Source organism: Crocodylus siamensis, chromosome 2 (genome assembly GCF_052110815.1).
Source record: "Crocodylus siamensis isolate JL-2025a chromosome 2, ASM5211081v1, whole genome shotgun sequence".
Lineage (NCBI taxonomy): Eukaryota > Metazoa > Chordata > Crocodylia > Crocodylidae > Crocodylus > Crocodylus siamensis.
Window position 1 is genome coordinate 74116559 of NC_143396.1, and position 21027 is coordinate 74137585.

The 21027-nt window shown below is 42.1% G+C and overlaps 1 protein-coding gene across 1 annotated transcript in view; it reads right to left on the reverse strand.

The window, feature by feature from the left end:
- WDR17 (WD repeat domain 17) overlaps window positions 1–21027 on the reverse strand; it is a 118797-nt gene that overhangs the window by 12760 nt on the left and 85010 nt on the right. The window contains exons 13-23 of the mRNA XM_090036151.1: window positions 20148–20350; window positions 19776–19925; window positions 19553–19683; window positions 16829–16954; window positions 12969–13124; window positions 12354–12418; window positions 11824–11956; window positions 9282–9373; window positions 7048–7147; window positions 5745–5884; window positions 1959–1979 (exon numbers count right to left, since the gene is read on the reverse strand). Coding sequence (XP_089892277.1) covers window positions 1959–1979; window positions 5745–5884; window positions 7048–7147; window positions 9282–9373; window positions 11824–11956; window positions 12354–12418; window positions 12969–13124; window positions 16829–16954; window positions 19553–19683; window positions 19776–19925; window positions 20148–20350 — 1317 coding nt within the window. The remainder of the gene's footprint in view (window positions 1–1958; window positions 1980–5744; window positions 5885–7047; window positions 7148–9281; window positions 9374–11823; window positions 11957–12353; window positions 12419–12968; window positions 13125–16828; window positions 16955–19552; window positions 19684–19775; window positions 19926–20147; window positions 20351–21027) is intronic.

Here is a 21027-nt window from a genome sequence, read left to right on the forward strand (position 1 = left end):
CATTTTCAGCCCAGGATTTGCCACACTACTAAAAATATACAATCATCTCACATAAAAATAACTTATAAGGAATACCACTTCAGGTTTGAACATTACTTCCCTTGTGACCCAACTGAAAGATTCTGTCATAAAATTAGTTTGTTTTATGAGCACAGCTTACTAAGGCTGCTATCCCTGTGTCTGTGGGGCCAGTAACTTGGTATCCCCACATCTCTATCATAAGTAATTAAATATTTTTCATTAATTTGACCAGAAATGAATACAACCACTAATGCAAAAGCATTACCTATGAAGCAAAATGGAGAAATACATATTTAAGCAACATGTGAATGTATTGACTGAGGGGACCATTTCTCCAGCAACGCAGAATTACCCAAAACAGTGAGTATGTATGTATACTCAAGGATTGAGAACATCTGTCAAAAGGCACTTGCTTTATTCACTGCTCTCTTACTCATGATGGAGAAAAGCAACATTTCTGGTTTAAAGGCTCTTCAAATGGAACGTAACACTTCCTTGTTGAATTTTGGCACTATATATCTCTCTGGGTACATACTGTAGGGATGTGTGACGCTTCAGTTGCTGATTTGATTTGGAGAAGATTTGGCCCGATTCAGTGGCCAAGTATCTGAATCCAGATTGAATCAGGAGACCCTTTAAACTCTCCGAATTGAATCAGAACCCTCTGATTCAATTCAGAGAGATTCAATGATTCGGACATATACAGCTTTAAATGTTTTTTCTACATACCTCAAGGTACCAGAAGGCTCATGAACACTGAGATGCTGGGGTGGACGGAGTGTACCATGGGAGCACGGGGGGAGGTCCCCAGCGTGCCTGGCGGTGGACCCGGAAGTTGGTCCACTTCTGGGTCTGCTGTGGAGCATGCAGGGGACCTTTCCACACCCTGGTTCAGTGACTGGTGCCTCCTGGGTCTGAGGGGGCATCCAGGATGCCCTGTGGCCAATCGCTGAGCTGGGTGGGTATGGGGGAGGACCCCTGCATGCTTGACAGCAGACCCAGAAATGGACTGGAAATACTTCTGGTCCATTTCTGGGTCTGCTGCCAAGCGCGCAGAGGAATCCCCCCCCCGCGCTCCCATGGGACGCTCCATCCACCCCACCATCTCAGCGTTCACAAGCTGCGCCTAGTACCTTGAGGTATGTAGAAAAAACATAAAGCTATGTCTATGACTGAATCACTGATTCTCCGAACCAGAATCAAATCTTCAGATTCAGCCGAATCAAATCAGGACAGTGATCCAAATCAGGGCCTTGAATCATTGTCTGCTGAATCAAGTTGAATCTGAATTGAATACAGCCCGCTTCACACACCCCTAACATACTGATGACTACAACCTGCAAAATTAAATGTGGTGGAGAGGAGTGGGTATGTCTTAATAATGACATTTTCTTATCTCTCCCTTCAGTTTCTACTTGATTTAGAATAATTTTAAGATATTACACTAAAATGACTATTTAAAAAACAAGACTCTGAGGGCCTTGTCATACGTTAAACTTAGGATAGCTTAACTGCATTTAAAACATTAGTGTCCAAGTGTTCACACAATAAAATGCAGGATAAGTGCTTTCACATCATAGTAAAGTTAGGATTTTTCCAGCATGGAGTGTCTCCAGATCATATTACCTAACATGTGCTGAGCTAATGTGTTGACTGCTCCACAGAGGCAATACAATCAGGAGACTCTAGTGTGGTGGTGAGGGCTGGGACCAACAAGCGTCCAGCATCTGCACTGCACCCTGGAATCTGCTCTGGGGCAGTGGCAGGTGCTGGGTTCAACATACAGCTGCTTGTCACTCCTAGCCATATTTATACATATAGATAAAATTTATGTTTTATCAGCACTTAAAAAAAATGAAGAAAGAACTATATAATCTAAGGTTATTTTTAGCACAGGGTGAACTCTTCAGAATCCCTGTCTAGAAACAATTAAATACCTGTATCCAAGTGATGGAAAGCTAAAAGGAAGACATTGAAATAGTAATGAACAAAAATGTTTAAAAATGTTTTTTACTAAAAGACAACAAATCTAATGATGATGGGGGATGGTGGGGAGGGAAAACAATGGCAGCAAATTCAAGAGGTAGGTAGGCTTGGCTTTGTAAACCAACATCAACAATTTATACCAATGACTTGATTCAGCTCTCTGCTGCACAAACTATATAAACAGATTTGTTGGAAAATCAGCTTGTACGATTCAACATGTAGCAGCTAACATTGAGAGAGAGAGAGAGAGAGACCTAATCCAGACTTTTTAAATGATGTTTCCTGCCTGTTTTCTCTAAGATCAGTTCCTAAAAAAATTTCAGGAAACATGGCATTGTCAGCATGTGCTAGCTTGTGTAACCAGAGAAAAAATATCTGAAAAAACTAAAAACAAACATTTTTTAAAAGTCTGCATTTCCACAAAAGCCCAAACCCTATCAACTGAGCCATATTACCTGAAATGTTTTTCAGGTGCCAGTTTTGAAAACAATGTCAGGATGGACTAGAAATCGCAATGTGAATGGGGGTCAGATATAGTATTCAAGCCTTCAACTGATTCATTTTCATTAGGCACCCAGAAAAGGGAATGAAGTATCTTTTTAGGATTTGTAAGAACAATAAGAAAAATAGCCTGATACTACAATATATCAGCACTAAATATTTTTCCCAAGTTGTTTTTGCTTGTTTTCAGGAGAATATCACCGCAAGAATTTATAGTTTCATCAATAACACATTTCATTAGCAGTAGACCAAGGCCTTTCCAGTATTCTGAGAGGTTCATTACAGCAAAACAAGAGTTAGTGTAGTTATTTCAGTTAATGGGCACTTGAACATTTATAAATTATTCGTTCTTCTGAAATAAATTGAATGGTAAAGGGAACACTACATATACTTTAAACAATCTAGGACTTCTCTCTCCCGTCAGGCTGACAGTATAGGTATAGTTAGACATATATTATCTTTAAAATGTCACTATAGCTATAAGCAAGAATTTTTTAGGTGACACCATTTGTTGGTATAGCCAGGATAAAGTTAGACAAGATTTTGACTGCAAAGTTAACTTGTCTAACTTTATCCCAAGTATATAGTTCGTCCAATAAAAGATATCACCCCCCAAAAATCCTTGCCTTTCACGTAATTCCTAGACCATGATGGCTACAACATCATTCCAACATTACTGCTGTAATGAGGTATATGAAAGGCATGGGAAACAATGTTGCTCAAGGCTCTCCTTACGCATTTATTCAAAAAGTTCCTGTAATGACCACAGATTACAACACTGAGGTTCTATCTGCACTTCAGTCACTGGAGCTCAGAACAGAGTGCAAAATCCACCTAAGGAGTAAATACTTGTGCAGTTAACCTGCTTAAAGTAACTTTTCTACATTTTCTGTATGAGCTGCAGTGACTCAGTGTAGACAAATCCCATGTTTGCAAAAGCTGTTCAATATATGTATTGAACTACATAACTGCTGTACCAGGAATATTACCAGGTTGCAGCCTTTAGGATGAGGTCTTTAGTTCAGGAAAACAGTCTGTTTTAAATATGGAGGGGAAAGATACAAGTATTACAGTCATATCAGTTCTTCTGTCATCTTAAATCCCATGTGGTGCCTCCTACTCGCATGTCATACAAAAGTAACCACTCCAACAGTGATTGTAGGCCCTCCAGAGTAAAGAGTTTGGGGAATCTCTGAATGCTCTGATATGACTGACACTATAAGATATACTCTATGAGGACGGTCCACAACTCTGCTACCTTTGTTGCTGTGTTAAACCAGGGCTTAGCAAACCTCCGTATGTGTGCCGGGGAGTGGCACATGAAGGCATTTTGTTTGGCAAATGCTTCTTGGGGCGGACAGTGAGAAAGGGACTTCCTTGCCATCCGTCCCAAGGTTGCATCAACCCACTGCTGGCAACAAGCAGGGCTGGGGCTTTGCAGACCCTGGTGCAGCCTCCCCACCTTTACAGTGGTTTACTATAGGAGTTGGCAATGATTTTGGACAGAGTGCCAAAAACACCTACAACCTAGACTTGTAAGATGTTGGCATGCCAGGGGTGAATGGCTGGGGAAGCTGAGAGGGGCCCAATCCTTGTTGTGGCAGTACAGCACTAACTCCTGCCCCACTGTTCGTCCAGAGGCACATGTGCACCAGCTGCTGGCTTACCAGCTGGGCTGGGGCTCTACAGACCAAAGTGCAGCCACTTGCAGCTTCCTGGCTGCCTAGCACAGCAGGCCCAGGCTCTGAGCAGGCCCCTACTGCCAACTGTGGAGTCCAGGCTGCATGCAACAGGTGGCAGGGAGGCTGCAAGCAACTGCACCGGGGTCTCCAGAGCTCCAGCCTGGCCTGTGGCTGGCAACAGCTGCATGCATGCCTCCAGGCAGATGGCAGGGAAGAGGCCAGGGCTGCGTTGGAAAAACAAGGATCAGGTCCCTCTTAGCTTCCCCACCATCCACACCTGGCATGCCAACATCTTACAAGTCAAGGCGTTTTTGGCACTCTGCCCAAAAATATTGCCAACTCCTGTGCTAAACCATTATAAGAATGAGCAATAAACCAACCGATTCATGCAGTCAGTATTCATACAACAGTTTTCTTGATTAAATTTGACATACTTTCTCCTGTGGAAGGAAGCTAACTTTGTTATACCCCTAGCTGGCCAATCAAATTATACCTCTGACAACAAAGTAGAAGTTTGGTTGCCCAGGTTAATTCCCATTTCTCTAAATGGAAAATGAATCCTGAAACTGCTCCCACAGCTTCTCCTGCACAGTCTATGACTATATATTATACTTGCTATCACAGGTTGCTTACAGACATTAACCTTCCCCACCCCCTCCACCAAAATGGCATTTACTTTAAACTCAGCACATGTGCAAAAGAGGCATCATGTTAGCTGGACCTAGCTCACCCAACACCTGTATAGATCAGGAACTTTAGTGGGGCTTTTTAAGTACTTTTATCTAATAGCTGATTGAATCAGCTATTAGATAAAAGTGCCAAAATGCCCTGCTGAAGTGTCTGATCTATACAGGTACTGCAGAGCCGGATCAAACTAACATGCTGCTTCTTCTGGTAAAAAGCATTTTTTTTCTTTTTAATGGGTGTAAGCACGTGGGTGTACAGACCTAAACTGCACCCCTGCTCTGATAAGAACAGTGCAATGAAAAAGGGTGGGGGAAGTTTGAACCATTTGAAGTTTTGGGGGCTTGGGACACGGACATTTGTTCTTTCTACTGGGGGGAGGAGGAAGAAGTCAAAACAGGAATCCTATAGCATCTAAACAGTTCCTCAACTCTTCTAAGTAGCCCCTCACCTAGGTGTTTACACCTCTCAAATACTTTTAAGTACTACATCATAGATTTTAAGCTGCTACTTACTCTCCCCCTCTGACTTGCTTCTTCCCAAGTTTCCACATCTATTTTTATTAACTTTGTATTAATTCTTTAATTTGTGACAAGTGAGATAATTTTACCTTTTCAAATACACTCTTGATAATCACTCATGTTTACTCATTTACAATGCATTCTATACATATTCTGGTTTCAATGACCAATGGTTGGGTTCTTTATTCATTACAGGGCTGATACTGCAACTCTCCCTCAAGCAAAACTCTACCTGCCTATTGTTGATTTGCCTGAATAAAGACTTCAGAATCAAGTACAACAACTTCTGTGGGGCGGTTTTGTTTTTGTTTTTTAAGAAAAAAAATGTCTTTGGAGTAAAAATTCTTACCATGTTGTTACTGTCATACATTTTCTTGCTAGTAATTCTAGAGCATAATGTGTTGCTTGCGCTGCACTTTCTCCTAAGACAGTACCCACACTGACTGCCAACTCCAGCTCATTTCCACGAATCAGGTGTGCCATGGCAAGCTTGCTCAATAAGAAAATCATATTATTAAGTGACAGAAGCACTTTTTAGGATTCACTATGATGAGCATACTACATTCATTCATTTGTGAAATTGTGTATATTACAAAGTGACAAAACATACATTAAATGAATTAAGACTGGTCTGGCTCTGAGAGGAGTTAATGATTGTCTGCTATGTAGTTGTGATATTTTCTAACAGAACTACTTTCCTTTGGCACAAACAGTAACATTTTCCTTTGTCAAACCAAATTGTTTAAATAGCAAAGTCTAAATAACAACAACAAATTAACATTGTCTTAATGAAGTCTATTATGTCTTGGTTCCCTGAAAGGACTGCAAGGTACACAGGATGCCATGCTGCCCCTTACTCCTGAATCAAAAAGACTTTTGACTGTGAGTCTCCCCTGCCTACCTTCTCCATAGAGTAAAGACAGGCTGGAGCAGCCAGCACAGACAGGAGAGGGGTATAAGGTATTAGAGGCCACAAACACTTAAAACACTTAGTGCCCAAGAGACTAAAAGATTGGTTACTTTCCCCTCCACCTCATCTCCCACTGAACTTGAATCTATTTCTGCAGGGAGGAAAAATGGAATGTGGGATGTACTGGCTGAAGCACCTGGGCAGCCTAAATAGATAACTGCTGTTTGGGAGTAATGAAAATAAAAAAGGAAAATGTAACTAATAAGAGATCTCTCATGCATTATGTTATCTGCCTATTATATTTGCCTGTTTATTGATTTTGCATGCAAGTCCTTCAGGAGAGGGTCTGTATCTTCCCTGAATTTTTTTTTCACACAGTGTAGCACAGGGAAGCCCCAGATCCTCAATGGAGAGTTTGGGGCACCACAGCAACAAACAGTTATTGGGACTGATACAGCTATTTATAGAAAAAGTATGTACATTCACTAGCATAGTATTAAAGAGATATTTCTTTGTCTAAGGGTGAAATACTGGCCCAGTTGAAGTTAATGGGAGGTTTGACTTCAGTGGGACCAGGATTTCACTATGAATATCAACACGAGGAAAAAATATCTAAAATATTTAAACTGATGGCAATACTGTTCTTTATAGCGTAGAAAACATCTATGGTATTTGCTTTCAGAGTAACTCATTATTAACGTTTTTTTCCCTCTGCACCACATAAAGAAAAAAAATGTTTTACCTCAATATTTTCAACAGCTAAATGGCAACATGCTCCAAGCACTGCACGACCATCCTGGAAATACCACTCTGCCAGTTCTTTACTGACTTTGTGTAGGAGTCTGCAATAACAAAACAGGAATTCTGCTAGAACATTTTCAGAGTTAACAACTAAAGCAACCCTAACACCTACATGGGAGGGTGGATTGACCTCTTGTGCTTTTGGCTCCTGGGTTTCCACTACAGCAAAGTGGAAGATTTGAAACCTAGGTGTATTAACATGAAAGCCCCAGTGTGGATTAATATGTGCAAGACCCTGATTTTCAGGTACAATCACTTTTTATGAATTTGTGAGTTTTTCTTCAGAACTGGTGAACAGCAGCAAATTTTAAACTGCTTATTATGCACATCAAATCTGCATGAACATCCATCTGGTTGCTAAAAATAAAAACCTATGAACATAAATCATATATGCAAACACAAATGTTTGTTCAGTTGTGCCAGTTCTACATGCAGTTACATGATTAATCCCTAGGAATGCCAATAAAGACTGGGTACATGCATTTTTTTGTGGATATGTGTCTGCCTTTATGTGAAAATTTGATCACTGGCGTATACCTGGTGTTAAATTGCTCAGTGGTGAAATGCAGTGAAGGTTTTCAGAGCAGAAGAGAACATGTGTATATCAGTGAGACAGACCCTGGACTTGGTGATATTTACTAGAGGACTGCATCATAATGTGTGTTTACATGTTAAAAAAATGCAATTTTGAGTAAATTAATGAGTAAGCAACACTAGAATGCATCATAAAACACATTTCAAACTTTAAATTTATCAGGAAAAAAACAATTTCGTGCAACAACTGACATATGGGTTTCCCTCAATTTATGTGGGCTCTTTATATATGAATTCGCTCTTATGCGATCAGCATACATGATCCCCTTACCCCCCCCACCCAAGCAGGTAACTCTGTGGGGGGAGGGGAAAGGGCCATGACCCCACTCACCCCAGCCCTGGTTGCAGCGGCCCTGGGAGCAGCTGGCGTCAGTAGCCTGCGGTCACTGGGCTGCACTATGCTCCCCCTGGGCTCCACTTGCCCACATTCATGTCTGCTCCTAGGCTGCACCATGCCCTGGTGCAGGCAGCTGGTGTTGGCTGCTCTTGGGGCCACTCCAAGCATGGGCTGGGGTGAGTGCAGACAAGCAGAGCCTCAGGGGTGCAGTCCTAGGAGCAGCCGACAGCAGCTGCCTGTAGAACCTAGGCTGCACTGTGCTCCAAACACCCCAGGGCTCTGCCGGTCCTCACTCACCCCAGTCAATGCTGGAGCAGCTGTGCAGCGGCCTGCAGCCACTGGGCTGCATTGTGCCTTGGTGCAGGCAGCTGGTACCAGCTGCTCCTGGGGCCGCTCCGGCATGGGCTGGGGTGACTGCAGACAAGAGGGCGGTGCTGGGTATGGCCACATTCACCCCAGCCCTGGCTTCAACAGCCCTGGGAGCAGCCCATGTCAGCTGCAGAGGGAACTGTCAGTAGGTGTGGGAAGTGCGCCTTTCTGCTCCGCATCCCCTGGGAGGGCACAGCCCCCAGCCCATAGCCCTCCCAGGGGCGTGGAGCAGAAAGAGGCAAACCCCCCCCACCCACTGACTGTTCCCTCTGCTTTGCTGCCTGCTGCAGCCCCGGGGGTGACTCCGCTTGTGCTCCGCTTGTCTGCATTCACCCCAGCCTGTGCTGGAGCGGCCCTGGGAGCAGCTGACACTAGATGCCTGCACCAAGGCATGGTGCAGCCCAGCTGCTACAGGCATCTAGAGTTGGCTGCTCCTGGGGCCCCTGCAGCTGGGGCGAGTGCCACTCTAGTTCCCTCTGGTTTGCTGCCTTGTGCAGCCCCAGGAGCGGCACCCTTCCCCCAGCCCCTTCCCTAGTTTCAGCCTCCCTCCCTCCCTCACCACCATAGGACCTATCCCTATTTGTTACATTATAAAGTAGGTTCGCTTTATGCAAATTCGATTTATGTGCCGTTCTCTGGGAATGCATGTACAATATAAATCAAGGGAAATGTGTACATTCATTGATGAGCTCCACTAATGCAAGAGCAGTTAATGCACTGCCTTGCCCTTATAAAAAATGGGATAGTATTCTTTTGTCAAACTGTTGTCACTACTGGTATCAAATCCAACTACCAGGACTACTAGTGTAACTTCTTCAATGGCTTCATTTACTGCCCTAAAAAAATTAAGAAAAAATCTTCTTTACACAACTCACTCATTGTAGTCTTCCATGTTGTTTCCATCAGGATTAAAAGATCCATTTGATATTGAGAGCTGTGGCGCAGGCATATTTCCCTCACAAGCTGCCTAGAAATCAATATATTGATTAATCAACCTATTAACCAAAGTGGAAAAAAGCCCATACAATGTTTTTTTTCCAACAGATAATTTGAGGTCTGTAAAACAATTACAGAAATATTTAAACATCATAAACTTACTTAGAAATAAACAGCAACTAATTCCATTCATGTATGCAAGGCTGTAAGGGGAAAGTAAGACTCCAAGCCTCCCATGCTCTTGCATTGAACCTTCTCAGACCTCAGAAAGCAGATGGAAATAAAGGATGCATGTCTGATGCTTGCTGTAATATACCCTGACCCCAAATTTTGTCAGATGCATCTTTGAGATATACTCCAAGGTGTTCTCACACCATCAGGAGTGTCCTTCAAATCCCCAAATCCCTCTCTGCCACCTGCTGCTTGACCACCCTGAGATGCACCAAGGGCCAACTCCTTCACCCGTCTCACCCAGGCTGTGTCAGCTTTTATCAGAGGCCATATCGCCAGCAAGAAGATTTACACGTTTGCCCAGTCATGTACTCAGAAATTACAAATCTCCTCTTCTGGAGAAGAGCCCTGCTTGTTTGGGAAAACACTTTGAAATCACACTTACCACTGACAATAAACAAGTTATAAAGAATAATAAAACAAAGAGCAATCATAAGAAACCAGTTTAGAAAACAGAAGTATGTTGAGATGCATGCAGAGATATAAGAATAAACAAACACAAGAAGGTTTCAGAACAATTATTTTACCTTATTCCTGCATCTCAGCCCTAAGCTCTACGAATAGTTTCCACTTCTGTCCAAATGAAAGTCTTCTCCTAGCCCCTCAACCTGGATTGCCCAGCTAAGCCACTGAAGGACTAAAACACTTAAAACACTCAGGGATGTATCCACTGACATTCCTAAACCAATAATGAATGGGGGATACCCGCTTCATATATACTCTAAATCATCTGCTTCTGCCACTGTCAGAGAGAGTGTAAGAAGGTGCTCAGCCTGAGACACAGTTACAGGTAGACAGCAGTTAAGAGTCTGCCTGGCTGGAAGGCTGGCAGTGCCTGCAACTGATGGGTGGGGATCCTTGTTTTCTCTGTTTAAAAATTGCAAATTCTCTGATAAAAACCACACATTCTCTGATAAGAGCCCCCAAATCCACAATTAAAATGAAACACCATTATATACATATATAGGTATCAATTGAACATAATGTTTTATTGCTATTTTTATAATGTTAAAGCAGTTTGGAAACCTACCAGTGCCTCATTCACTATAATAAAATAAATTCCAAGTGTCTATAAATTTTGGTATTTGATTTTGGGGTTTTTATCATGGGAAATCAGAGCTCTCCCTGCTCCCCTTGTTCATCAAGATGCAGGTCCAAGCCCCTTACTCCCAAACCACAGGCCCCAGCCCTGCTGGTGCCCCTCACTTCCCTACCAGAGCCTCCTGGCCCTGCTGGCTGAAGAAAAAAGAGTATTTCTACACATGATTATGCCACAGCACCAGGCTCTTTTAAAAGCACCATACAAATATACATTTGTGTAAACACCGAAATGTGCGTGAGCACTGAGAAAATGGCAGAGGTGCGCTTTTGAACTAAAACACAAAGGTTTTTTAGTTCAAAAATGCATCGCCGCCATTTTCTCAGTGCTGACACACAATTCACTGTCTATACAAATGCATGCAACATAGTGCTGGGTGCATCAGCTTGTGTGCTCCACAGACCTGACTAATTGAATCTGTTCCAATGTGCTGGATTTCCAGCACGTCAGAGGAAACAAATGTAGGTGTATAAATGCCCTCTGTGGCTAAATCTTGCTCGGTGTATTTATAAATGTAAACTTATCAAAAGCAATGGAAACCACTTCTGGGTCCGCTGCTAAGGGCACAGTGGCCCCACCCACACCCCCCGGCTTGGTGATCAGCTGCAAGAGAACCCTAGGTGCCCCCCAGACCCAGGAGGCACTAGTCACTGAGCCAGAGAGCGAGGGGGGGAGGGGTCCCCCGCATGCTCCACGGCAGACCTGAAAGTGGACTAGAAGCACTTCCGGGTCTGCTGTCGAGCAGACCGGGGACCACCCCCGTGCTCCTGTGGGATACTCCATCTGCCCCAGCATCTCAGTGTTCACAAGCCACCTGGTATCTTGAGGTATGTAGAAAAAACATTTAAAGTTGTGTCTATGTCTGAATCATTGAATCTCTCTGAATCCATTCGGAGGGTTCCGATTCAATTTGGAGAGATTAAAGGGTCTCCTGATTTGATTTGGATTCAGAGATTTGGCCACCAAATCTCCACTGAATCGAGTCAGCAACCAAAGCTTCACACAGCCCTACTGAGTACACAAGCAAAATCTGCAATATGTATTGGAATTTTTCTTCTTGACCACCTAACAGAACATATATCCAAGAAGTCAGTCAATATTTACTTCTTCCAAATACATTTTGCTCACTAACTCAAGATAACGTGGAATACCTGTGCAACAAGCAGAGCCTCTTTAAGTTGGCCTCTTGAAGTAAAAAAAGTGACTAGTTTCTTCACATCGCCAGTAGCTATGCAGTATGGGATGACATCATCATTTTCTTCCTGAATTAACTGGTCAGATCTCCTAATTAAAATGAAAAGTGACCTGGATACTTAATGTTAACTTTTTATAGCACAATAGTGGGACAAGAAGCAGTATATAAACATCATTAAAGCACTTTTGTCTTACCAGATTCCAAGTGACTTGTAACTTAGCTAAGATTTTTTCATAAAAAGAACTAAAAGGTCTCCAGATCAAACCTCTAAATCAATGAATAATGTTTTAAAATGTTCAGGCTTTCTACACATGTAATCTCTATTGAAATGCTTGCCAGTTCTACCACAATGGCTAATGAACAATAAAAGCAACACCAGGGAAATGCTGTAACAGATACCACTGCAGTTTACTTTACTAGCATTTATACTTGTTTTGTTCCTTCTTTGTGCCTATACTACAAGTGAAATTGTGTTTTCTGCCTTACCTTTGCATTAGCTTCTTCCAGTATTTCATAGACACACCTGGTGCAACTGAGAGTGCTTTGTCCCACTAAAACACAAGAGGGAGACATTTTGCCAAAATGTTTTCCATTTAGAAACAAAATTGTTACTTGTAAACTGAACACACACAAGCTGATATAATCAAGGACTAGAACTATGGATGTATTTATGTGACCAAATGTCACATTAGGGTTCCACATTTGTTGCCTCCTGGGATCAGAATTACTGATAGAACCACACTTTCAATTCAAGCTTTTGGACCAAATGAAGAATAAGAATTTCTGGGTTACTGAGTAAACTCAGTCCTGAAATAAATCTCCTAAAGAAGATTATATAGATATACAGATATGAGCCATGGGGGGAGTGTGGGTGTGGGTGTGTGTACTACTGTTTTCCGGTTTATTTCTTTCTCCATGGTACATTTTCAGTTATTGTATTTGCTTTTAAGTTTGTTTCTTATTGCCTGCAAAGGTATAGACTGTTTGCTATATTATGTCTGTCTGTCTGTAAAAGCATGTATACAATTAGCTTGATTTTGAGCAAGTACTGTCTTCTACTAGTCTTGCTAATTGATTCAAGTTACCAATTAAGTATCTTACCTCTCCAAGTTCCACCATAAGTTCACAGTATCTCTGAATTTGCCCTAATCTTAAATGTATTTCTGCTGCTTCCTTCAGTCTCTCATCCTTGCTTGGTGCACCAATACCACCTCCAAATTTGGACATCTTTACAGTTGTTAGTTCTTGTGCTTTGGACTGGCAAATGAAAAAAGACAGACAGATAAGCATTAAAACCCAATATTTCAATGATAATAACAAAGTTGTCATTGAAAAAAACATGAGCAACACCAGGAACTGATGAGCAACACCAAAATGTGCTTCCTGCACACTTAGGAAACAAACGCTGGATGAATTAAACTCTGTTAACATGCTAAGACTATCTTCATAACTATAACAGATGAGGTTTTTTTAAAGGAAAACTTTAGGACCTTGAAGAATTTAATTAGCTTTTCCTCATTAAAAAAAACAAACAAAAAACTTACCACGTGCTGTATGTTTCACACCCTATGGACATTTTTTTCCTTTAAAAGTTACCCATTTTGATTGAGTAGTAGGATTGGAGTGTTGTTGTGGATGCAAGCTAGGAGTGAAGAGGTTATCAGGAGTCCTTATGAAAACAATAGATATGCAGGAGAATAGGCAATCTAGTTAGTAGAGTAGAATAGATCACAGCAGCTCTGGTGTCCCAGCTGTTGGGGGCACAGGCTGCATGTGCAAATTAAAGCTGGATAGAAACCAGCTATAAAGTTATTACACATTTTCCAGCAATAACCTTATAGCTGGTTGGCCATCTTCAAGGAGTCATAGTTAGTTTGCATGGGTAGCCAGTCTAAAGTAATTGTGCAACAAGTGTAATGTGTAGAGGGGGGCAAAGGTTATGAATTTTTATTCTAGGCATGTCTTCTGGAGTTGTTTTGTAAATTCTCTTTCTGTATAAGGACTGTGATTCTGAAAAGGGAGTAGTTGTTCTGTGAAACGTGAGCTCCTATTGGTGCTTGTGTGCCTCTGTCCTTCAGGTTTTTTCTTTAAGAGTTAATTCTGGTGCATAGTTCTTCCCTGCTATTTAGTTCAGCCTGCGTCTGCCTTTTCCCTAGGTGGGAGGGATGGCACTAGATGCCTGAAAGCTTGTCAAGTAGCTCACCTCAATATACAGTGGGTCTAATACAAGATACAATATAAGATGCATCAAAAATATTTTATTGATTGTACTGTTCAAGAATATTCAATTAAAATAATGTAATGATAAAAGTTTGATCCTGATGAGCTATTAAAAGACAAGTATTTTTTGTTTGCTGTTTCAGCAACATGATAGCAGAGTCAATCACTTTGCATATTCAAAACTATACCTAGGCTTAAATTCTATTTGACCTATATGGCATCTCAGTGGAATAGAATTGTAACACAGGTGGTCATGGATGCCCCCTGGTGGCCATGCGACTCCTGCCCAATCTAGGCTCTAATGTAGCCCTCCCTTGATCACTTGCCTGATACGCCTTGTTCTTATTGAATATTGTGTAAGGAAGACTGCCCGTGGATTTCAGAGTGAGCCTGAGTCCATACAAACTACCACTGGGCCTCTGCTGGACCCCCTTAATCATAGCTCCACCTTCAAGCTAAATAGGCGCTCTTGGCCCATCCATACCCCTGCAAGGCATCTGTAGAACTCATTGTGTGGCTCTGTCCTCCCCTATATCATGCCCAATGCCTTGCAGGTCTTACCATTTAATGATGTCACTTGATGTTCATTCTACTCAGACCCTCAATACTTTCATCCCCTCTCTCTGGACTCTTATACTCTCTCTGGACTCTTGCACTCTCTGGTCACCAACACAGCCTGCCTCTGGGCTCCGGGGCCCTTAGGTCCCACACACAGCTGCTACCTGGACTCTCAGACTCTGGTTTCACACTCAGTCCCATCTCTGGGCCCTTGGAAGCCCTGGTCCCACATGCAGCCCCTCTCAGGGTTCCCAGACCCTGTCCTATGCTCAGCCCCCTCTCACTGGACTCATAGACCCTTTAGTCCATCTCTCACCCCTTCTCTGGGCCCGTGGACCCTCTAGTCCAACTTTCAGCCAAAGCCTGGCTCCTGAACCTCCGGTCCCACACAGGAGGTCTCTCTCTGACCTGCTTTGTGCTCCTAGATCCTTCGATCACACTCCCAGTCTCCACCTGGGCCTCAGGCTCATGGATTTCCTGATCCTACTCCCAGGCCCTCTCTGGGTCCTCCTCGGCTTGTGGATCTTCTGATTCCCACTCTCTGAGCTCCTGCACTCCCTGCTGGGCCCCACTCTTGGCCACTTTTGGGCTACTGACATTCTAAGTAGACCTGGAGTCTGCCCTACAGGGTTCCAGGCTAACCCAATGGTGCACCTTAATAAGAACCACCAGTGCCCTCTGATAGGCACTCAAATCTTCTCTGGGTTATAACAAAGCAAAGGCCACCTCCCTGTATAACAATCCCCTGCCTGCCCTCCCTTTGTTTCCGGAGTGGCTTGCTCAGTTCCACAGTCAATTCAGGAACTCTCTTGCTCTGCTCCCAAGAGCTTCCCATTTCATAGCTGTTAGAGCTGGACTGCCTGACCAATTCAGGCTCAGGGCTTATATCTCTCTACCTGCTACCAGTCAGATGGGCCCCTAATTAACCCCCTTTGCCACCTGCACGCTGCCTCTGCCAGCCTGCAAGCAGCAGGCTGCTTGCTGTCTTAAAGGAGGAGGAACGCCCCAGGGCCCTGTTACAAGAATAGAGACATTAATGTTTTGGTAATTCAAAGATCTCAAGATAGCTGAACATCATGGCACAGTGTAAAAAAAAGAAAAGAACAAAGTGAGATGGTAAATTGGTTCCACTATGTAGACAGCTATAATGTTGTTTTTTTTTCCAATTTCCTCTATTTCACTGGCCTGAAAACCTGTTCCCCACACTTACTAGAAAAAAGCCTAATATTTTACCACTTAAACGAAAGGGTGTTGCATGCATTTCTAATGCAGACCAGAACAGTACAGAGAACTGCAAGTCAAATTTTATCATGAGCACTTCTAGTGTAGTGTAATGACTTATGGAGTAGTTGCATGCTCAGATTCTTGATTTCACTTGGTCTTGTTCCTCCTGATTAACTCATGAGGAGACAAATGAGAGTCCAGAGAAATGCAGAAAAAATCATTTTAACAGGAAAAAAAGAGAGAAGGATAAGTATTACATATTTTAAAATAGCAAGAGGCCCCGATTAGATAATAACCCCACTGTAGTTGTTCAACACATAGTACAGAATCAAATACAGTTCCTGCCCCACATAAGTAAAACTGTCTAATGAATAAAGGACAAAATAAGTTAATTTAACACGAATCAGAAGTCTCTCCTGAACACTTATATAGCTATGACCTGTTGGGAATTTCACCTGTATTGTATCTTAAGGACTTGAAAAAATATGCGTTCTAAGTTTACAGACAGGTTTGGCAAGGCAGGGCAGGATTCTAGGAAAAGATGTGGAAGAAAGTGTGCATTTGCTCAAGTGGAGACAGGAAAATAGGCCACCTATCATTGGTAGACTGAAGAGTAAGGCAATCTGCCCAGGAGTGGAAAAATCCAGGAGTGGAAAAACAGAAGGGCCAGGTTGAGAAAAACCTTAAAGCATAAGGAATAAAACAAAAGGGCCAGTGAATAATTTTTGACCCTGACAAGAATGCAGTATGTCCACAGGAAGGAAAAGGGCCTGTCAATAATATATGCATTATTCATTTGGCAGGTTCTCATACACAAGCCACTGCAAAAGCAAGAAATAGCTCTCTTCTAATCTGGGTCTCCTATTCACAGTAAAGCAGCAGGATTTTATATTTTTTTTATGACTGAAACATAAAACTACTGATTAACAAGTTTCACATGGTCTGCAAGCTTTACTTACCATTTTAAATCTAACCAGATGTTTCATATGCATAATTCCTTTGCAATAGTTTTGTGGAAGCAAACTATCATCCTGTCCTTTTATTACAGCAACTAGGTCCCACAAATTTTTGCTGCCTCCTGGAGGCTGAAATCATTAAACAAAATGTTGAAAAGAGATTAAAATGGAATTTACAGAGGATTTAAAACATAATTTTAGTCCATTCAAATGGTAAACAATTTCCAAGGATGTCAGGATAAAAGAAACATATGATGATCTGAATACAGATAATGAGTGTGGACCAGATTTTGTACCAGTTAACATACAGAATACAGTATAGGTAAACATGCATGTATATACCATGTGTGGTAAGAAGATATCTGTGAAAATAGCTCTATCCTATAAAGCATGGCATCATACATGAATAATCAACTGGCATGAGTTTGAAATGACTATTACCCATAAATGACAAAGAAAATTATGCCTGTTAACTGAAATGAGTGACTTTTTAAAATAACCACACATCATGCATTTATAATGTGATGTGTGTGGCAGAAAATCTATTTTGGAAATGTCTTCATGAAATTAAAAAACTGTTTAGCTAGACTAGTGTTTGCATACCCCCTTTGTAAATGTGCACGTCTCAGTCATCACAAACAAATCCCAACTTCCCTTTTGGTGGGTTAGTAGCACTTACGCAGATTTTTCCCTACCTGAGTAACTTACTCTGCCTTTCTGATCGCTCAGAAGGCACCTGGCCTGGTCACTTACACTTTGTTATGATTCTGTTCTGCCTAGGAAGGCATGCAACTCTTAGCAAGTCTCGGAAATGTTAGCTGCAGATAAACTACCACTAGAACCTGATATCCAGAAAGTAGGAGAAGCAGGAGGGCTCTCTCACCTTATAGCCCAACAGTTTAGTGTATACGGTACATGCTCAGGGAGTGGAAGAGACAAATTCTAGACACTTCCCTCTCAGCCAGAGGGAAGCTTCAATCTACACCTCCCAGCAAGATGTTCTATCCAGCAGAGCCAACAGCACTCTCTGACCTTCCTGCTGAAGCTAGCCCAGGCAGGGAGAATATGTGGGATTAGAAGAAACCTTGTTGCGCATCTTAGTAACTCCAGAAACAGATGGTACCAAATGAGGCAGATCAGCCTTGATAGGATGCATCCCAGGAGAGCTGATCAGCTTCAATGGGCAAAGTAAATATTGCCCATTGTCCTGCCCATTGATGCTGCAGAACAGCAGGTGGAGTGTTCTCCCAGAGCTTGAGGGGCTGGTCCTGTGCATACCTTCATAGGATCAGGCCCATCAACCTCTGGGAGCACCTGCACAGCTTTCTCAACTTACAGAGATGCAACCCTGGAGATCCGAGGAGTGTGCCTCTGTAGCAGGTAAACCCAAGATTCCCCAGGGCACAACTCTATAAACAACGAAATCCAGCCAGGTGCATGGGATAGGGCCCCTCAAATCCCCAGAGCACCTGCCTGGGGCAGCTGTAGTGAGCAGGCAGCTGCAAGTGGTCAGCACTCTCATGTTATCAAGAAATTGGACATTCATCACTAAACAGGAGCACAAACTGATACTACCTTTGTCACGGCTGCATTTGGGACCTGTGTGCTTGAATTTCGTGCCGCCATAAAAAATGTTATGGCAGCAAAGGCAGCAAAAGGCAATGTTTGCTTCCACTCTGAGATAAACTGTGCCCTGAATGGAAGGGGTCTTGAGTTTTTATTTCCTACTCCTGCCTTTTCCATTTAATAGTCATTGGATAAAATGAACAAACAGTGGTAAGACAGCCTTTTTCCCCACTGGGGCCCAAGGATTTAGGCCCATGAGTCCTGGGCTGAAACACAGTAAATCAAACTATGACAAATATAAAACTTTTGACCTGTAAGAGCCTATGTGGAAATAAAAAATGTCATGAGTTTAAAGCACAATATCTTTTGTGCCTACCAAGGAGGGCTGGGTCCTGCAGGATTTAACAAGTTGACTTTAGTTTATTAGACATAAAAAATAGTGCTCGTCAAAGGTGAGTTTCTGAACCATGTACAATTCTGGTATTCTGACACTAGTTTTCATCTTGGATTAGGATGAAATATCACAGGTTTTCATCTTTTCTGTGGAATAAAGTTCTATACATTTTTATTTAAAACGGGATTGCAATATTCCCAAATCAAAACTTTTAGTTTAATTTTGTTGACTTAACTTTCCATAACCATAGTATTTTAATTCTGGTTACTCATGCCCACACCCTCGCCATTTTCCCAAGTCTACGCCTTAGTTTCTCCCTGTGGTTGAACTGCCAGTGCCCAATTATTTATTACCATAGACAGAGGCCTTGGTGACTCAGGGGAGATGTTACTGGGAAAGAAAGCAGGGCCAACAGAGGACAATGGAAGCACGAGACACTTTGGAACTACAATTCCCATGAGGAAGTAGCTCAGGGAAAAACACATATTAAAGGAGATCTAAAATGAATCAAATATTTATATTTTCCCAATGGGAAAATCTATTAAAATCTTTCTTCTTGTGCAAAATGTTGATGAAATTCTGTTTTCTAATGGGAAAACACTTCATTAATATTTTTTAACCAGTGCTACTAGGGCCATTTTACAACTAGAAACTGTCACTGAAATAGCAGAAGGGATAAGGAAGGATGGAGGAGGAAAAAACTTTTCTTTTGCAGGTTGGTTTGAATGTACATCCACACACTAAGTTTATGGTTGTTAAATACTTACCGACAAACATTCTGAAAACCACCGTAGTTTTTTCCCTCGAGGATTACCACTCAGTTTGTCTACTTCTTGTTTAATATCTCTGGACACTTTACCACAGAGCAAAGGAGGAGCACCTGCTTCCACAGCACGATCTGAGAAATAAAATCATTTGTGCACAAAAGCATTGTTAATGATAGTCTAAATAACAAAGCAAAAATAACAGCAGTATGTATCATTTACCTACCAGTATTTCCAATAATTTCGTCCCAAGATCTATCCGCTAGGATGTTTATTTGGAGAGGATTTATTAGAGGTGTTAAAGACCAAAGTCTCACAGTGGAGTCCCGAGAGCAAGATGCCATGGTGAACGGACGGCTTGGATGGCAAGTTAATCCTAATGGAGAAATAGTTTTAAAGATTATTCAGATAATGATATAGAAATCAGTAGTTTTGAGAGAAATAGATATAAATACATACACGCACACGTGCACGCACACACACACACACAAGAGGTATCTCTCTCTCTCAAAACTGCTGATCCCCATTTAAGGTACAAGGCAAATGTGCATTTTAACAAAATAAGAAAATGAAAACCATAGCATTTGAACTATATTACCATATACATCTGCACCATGATCATAAACGGTGTCCAAACAGGTTCCATCTCTTGTGTCCCACACCCGAATTGTATAGTCCCAGCTGCCTGATATTAGCAGATAAGGGATTTCAGTATTCCACATCAGTCCCCGTACAGGTGCTGTATGTCCACTAAGAACATTTATACAAGCATCTTGTGTATAATCCCATATTCGAACGGTACTGCAAATAAGATGCAGAAAGCCTGTATCATCAACATACTCAACATGAATAAACCATAAATACACAACTACAGTAAACAGCGTTGAAATATTACATATTTAGATGTACACAAGATGTGTTACAAAACTTCCTTTCTGATGCCCTGAGCTCTTTTTAGTTTCTCAAAAATGCCCTGAAATAAAAGACCTATCGACTCCTCTAGACTGGGGGTTCCTAAACTGTGGTACATGCAACCCTGGGGGTAAGCACGACATCTCTGGGGAGTACACTGGAGAAACTGTGTAACATTTAATTTTCATTATCATAACGGGCATTTAAGGGATTAAAATATAAAATGTATGCTGGTAGGGATATGTGGGGAGCTGGTAAATCTGGAAGGAGGTACACAATTAGAACAAGTTTGGGAACTTCTGCTTTAAGTCAACTCAAATACACATAAATAATGGAAATTCATTCATTCCCTACTTAATCCCCAGAGAGCTGCATTTGCTTCTGTTTTACAACCTAGCAGTATAGTTACATAGCCAGATGTCTGGCAGAGGAGCAACAGTGACTTTCAGCTGCTGCTGCACTTCTAGCAGAAGCCACTTTTTTCACATGCCACCTCTTAAGTTGATACTGTGGGCAGATCACCTTGCCACCACTGCAACCATTTCCTGACAAGCCAGGAGGATAAG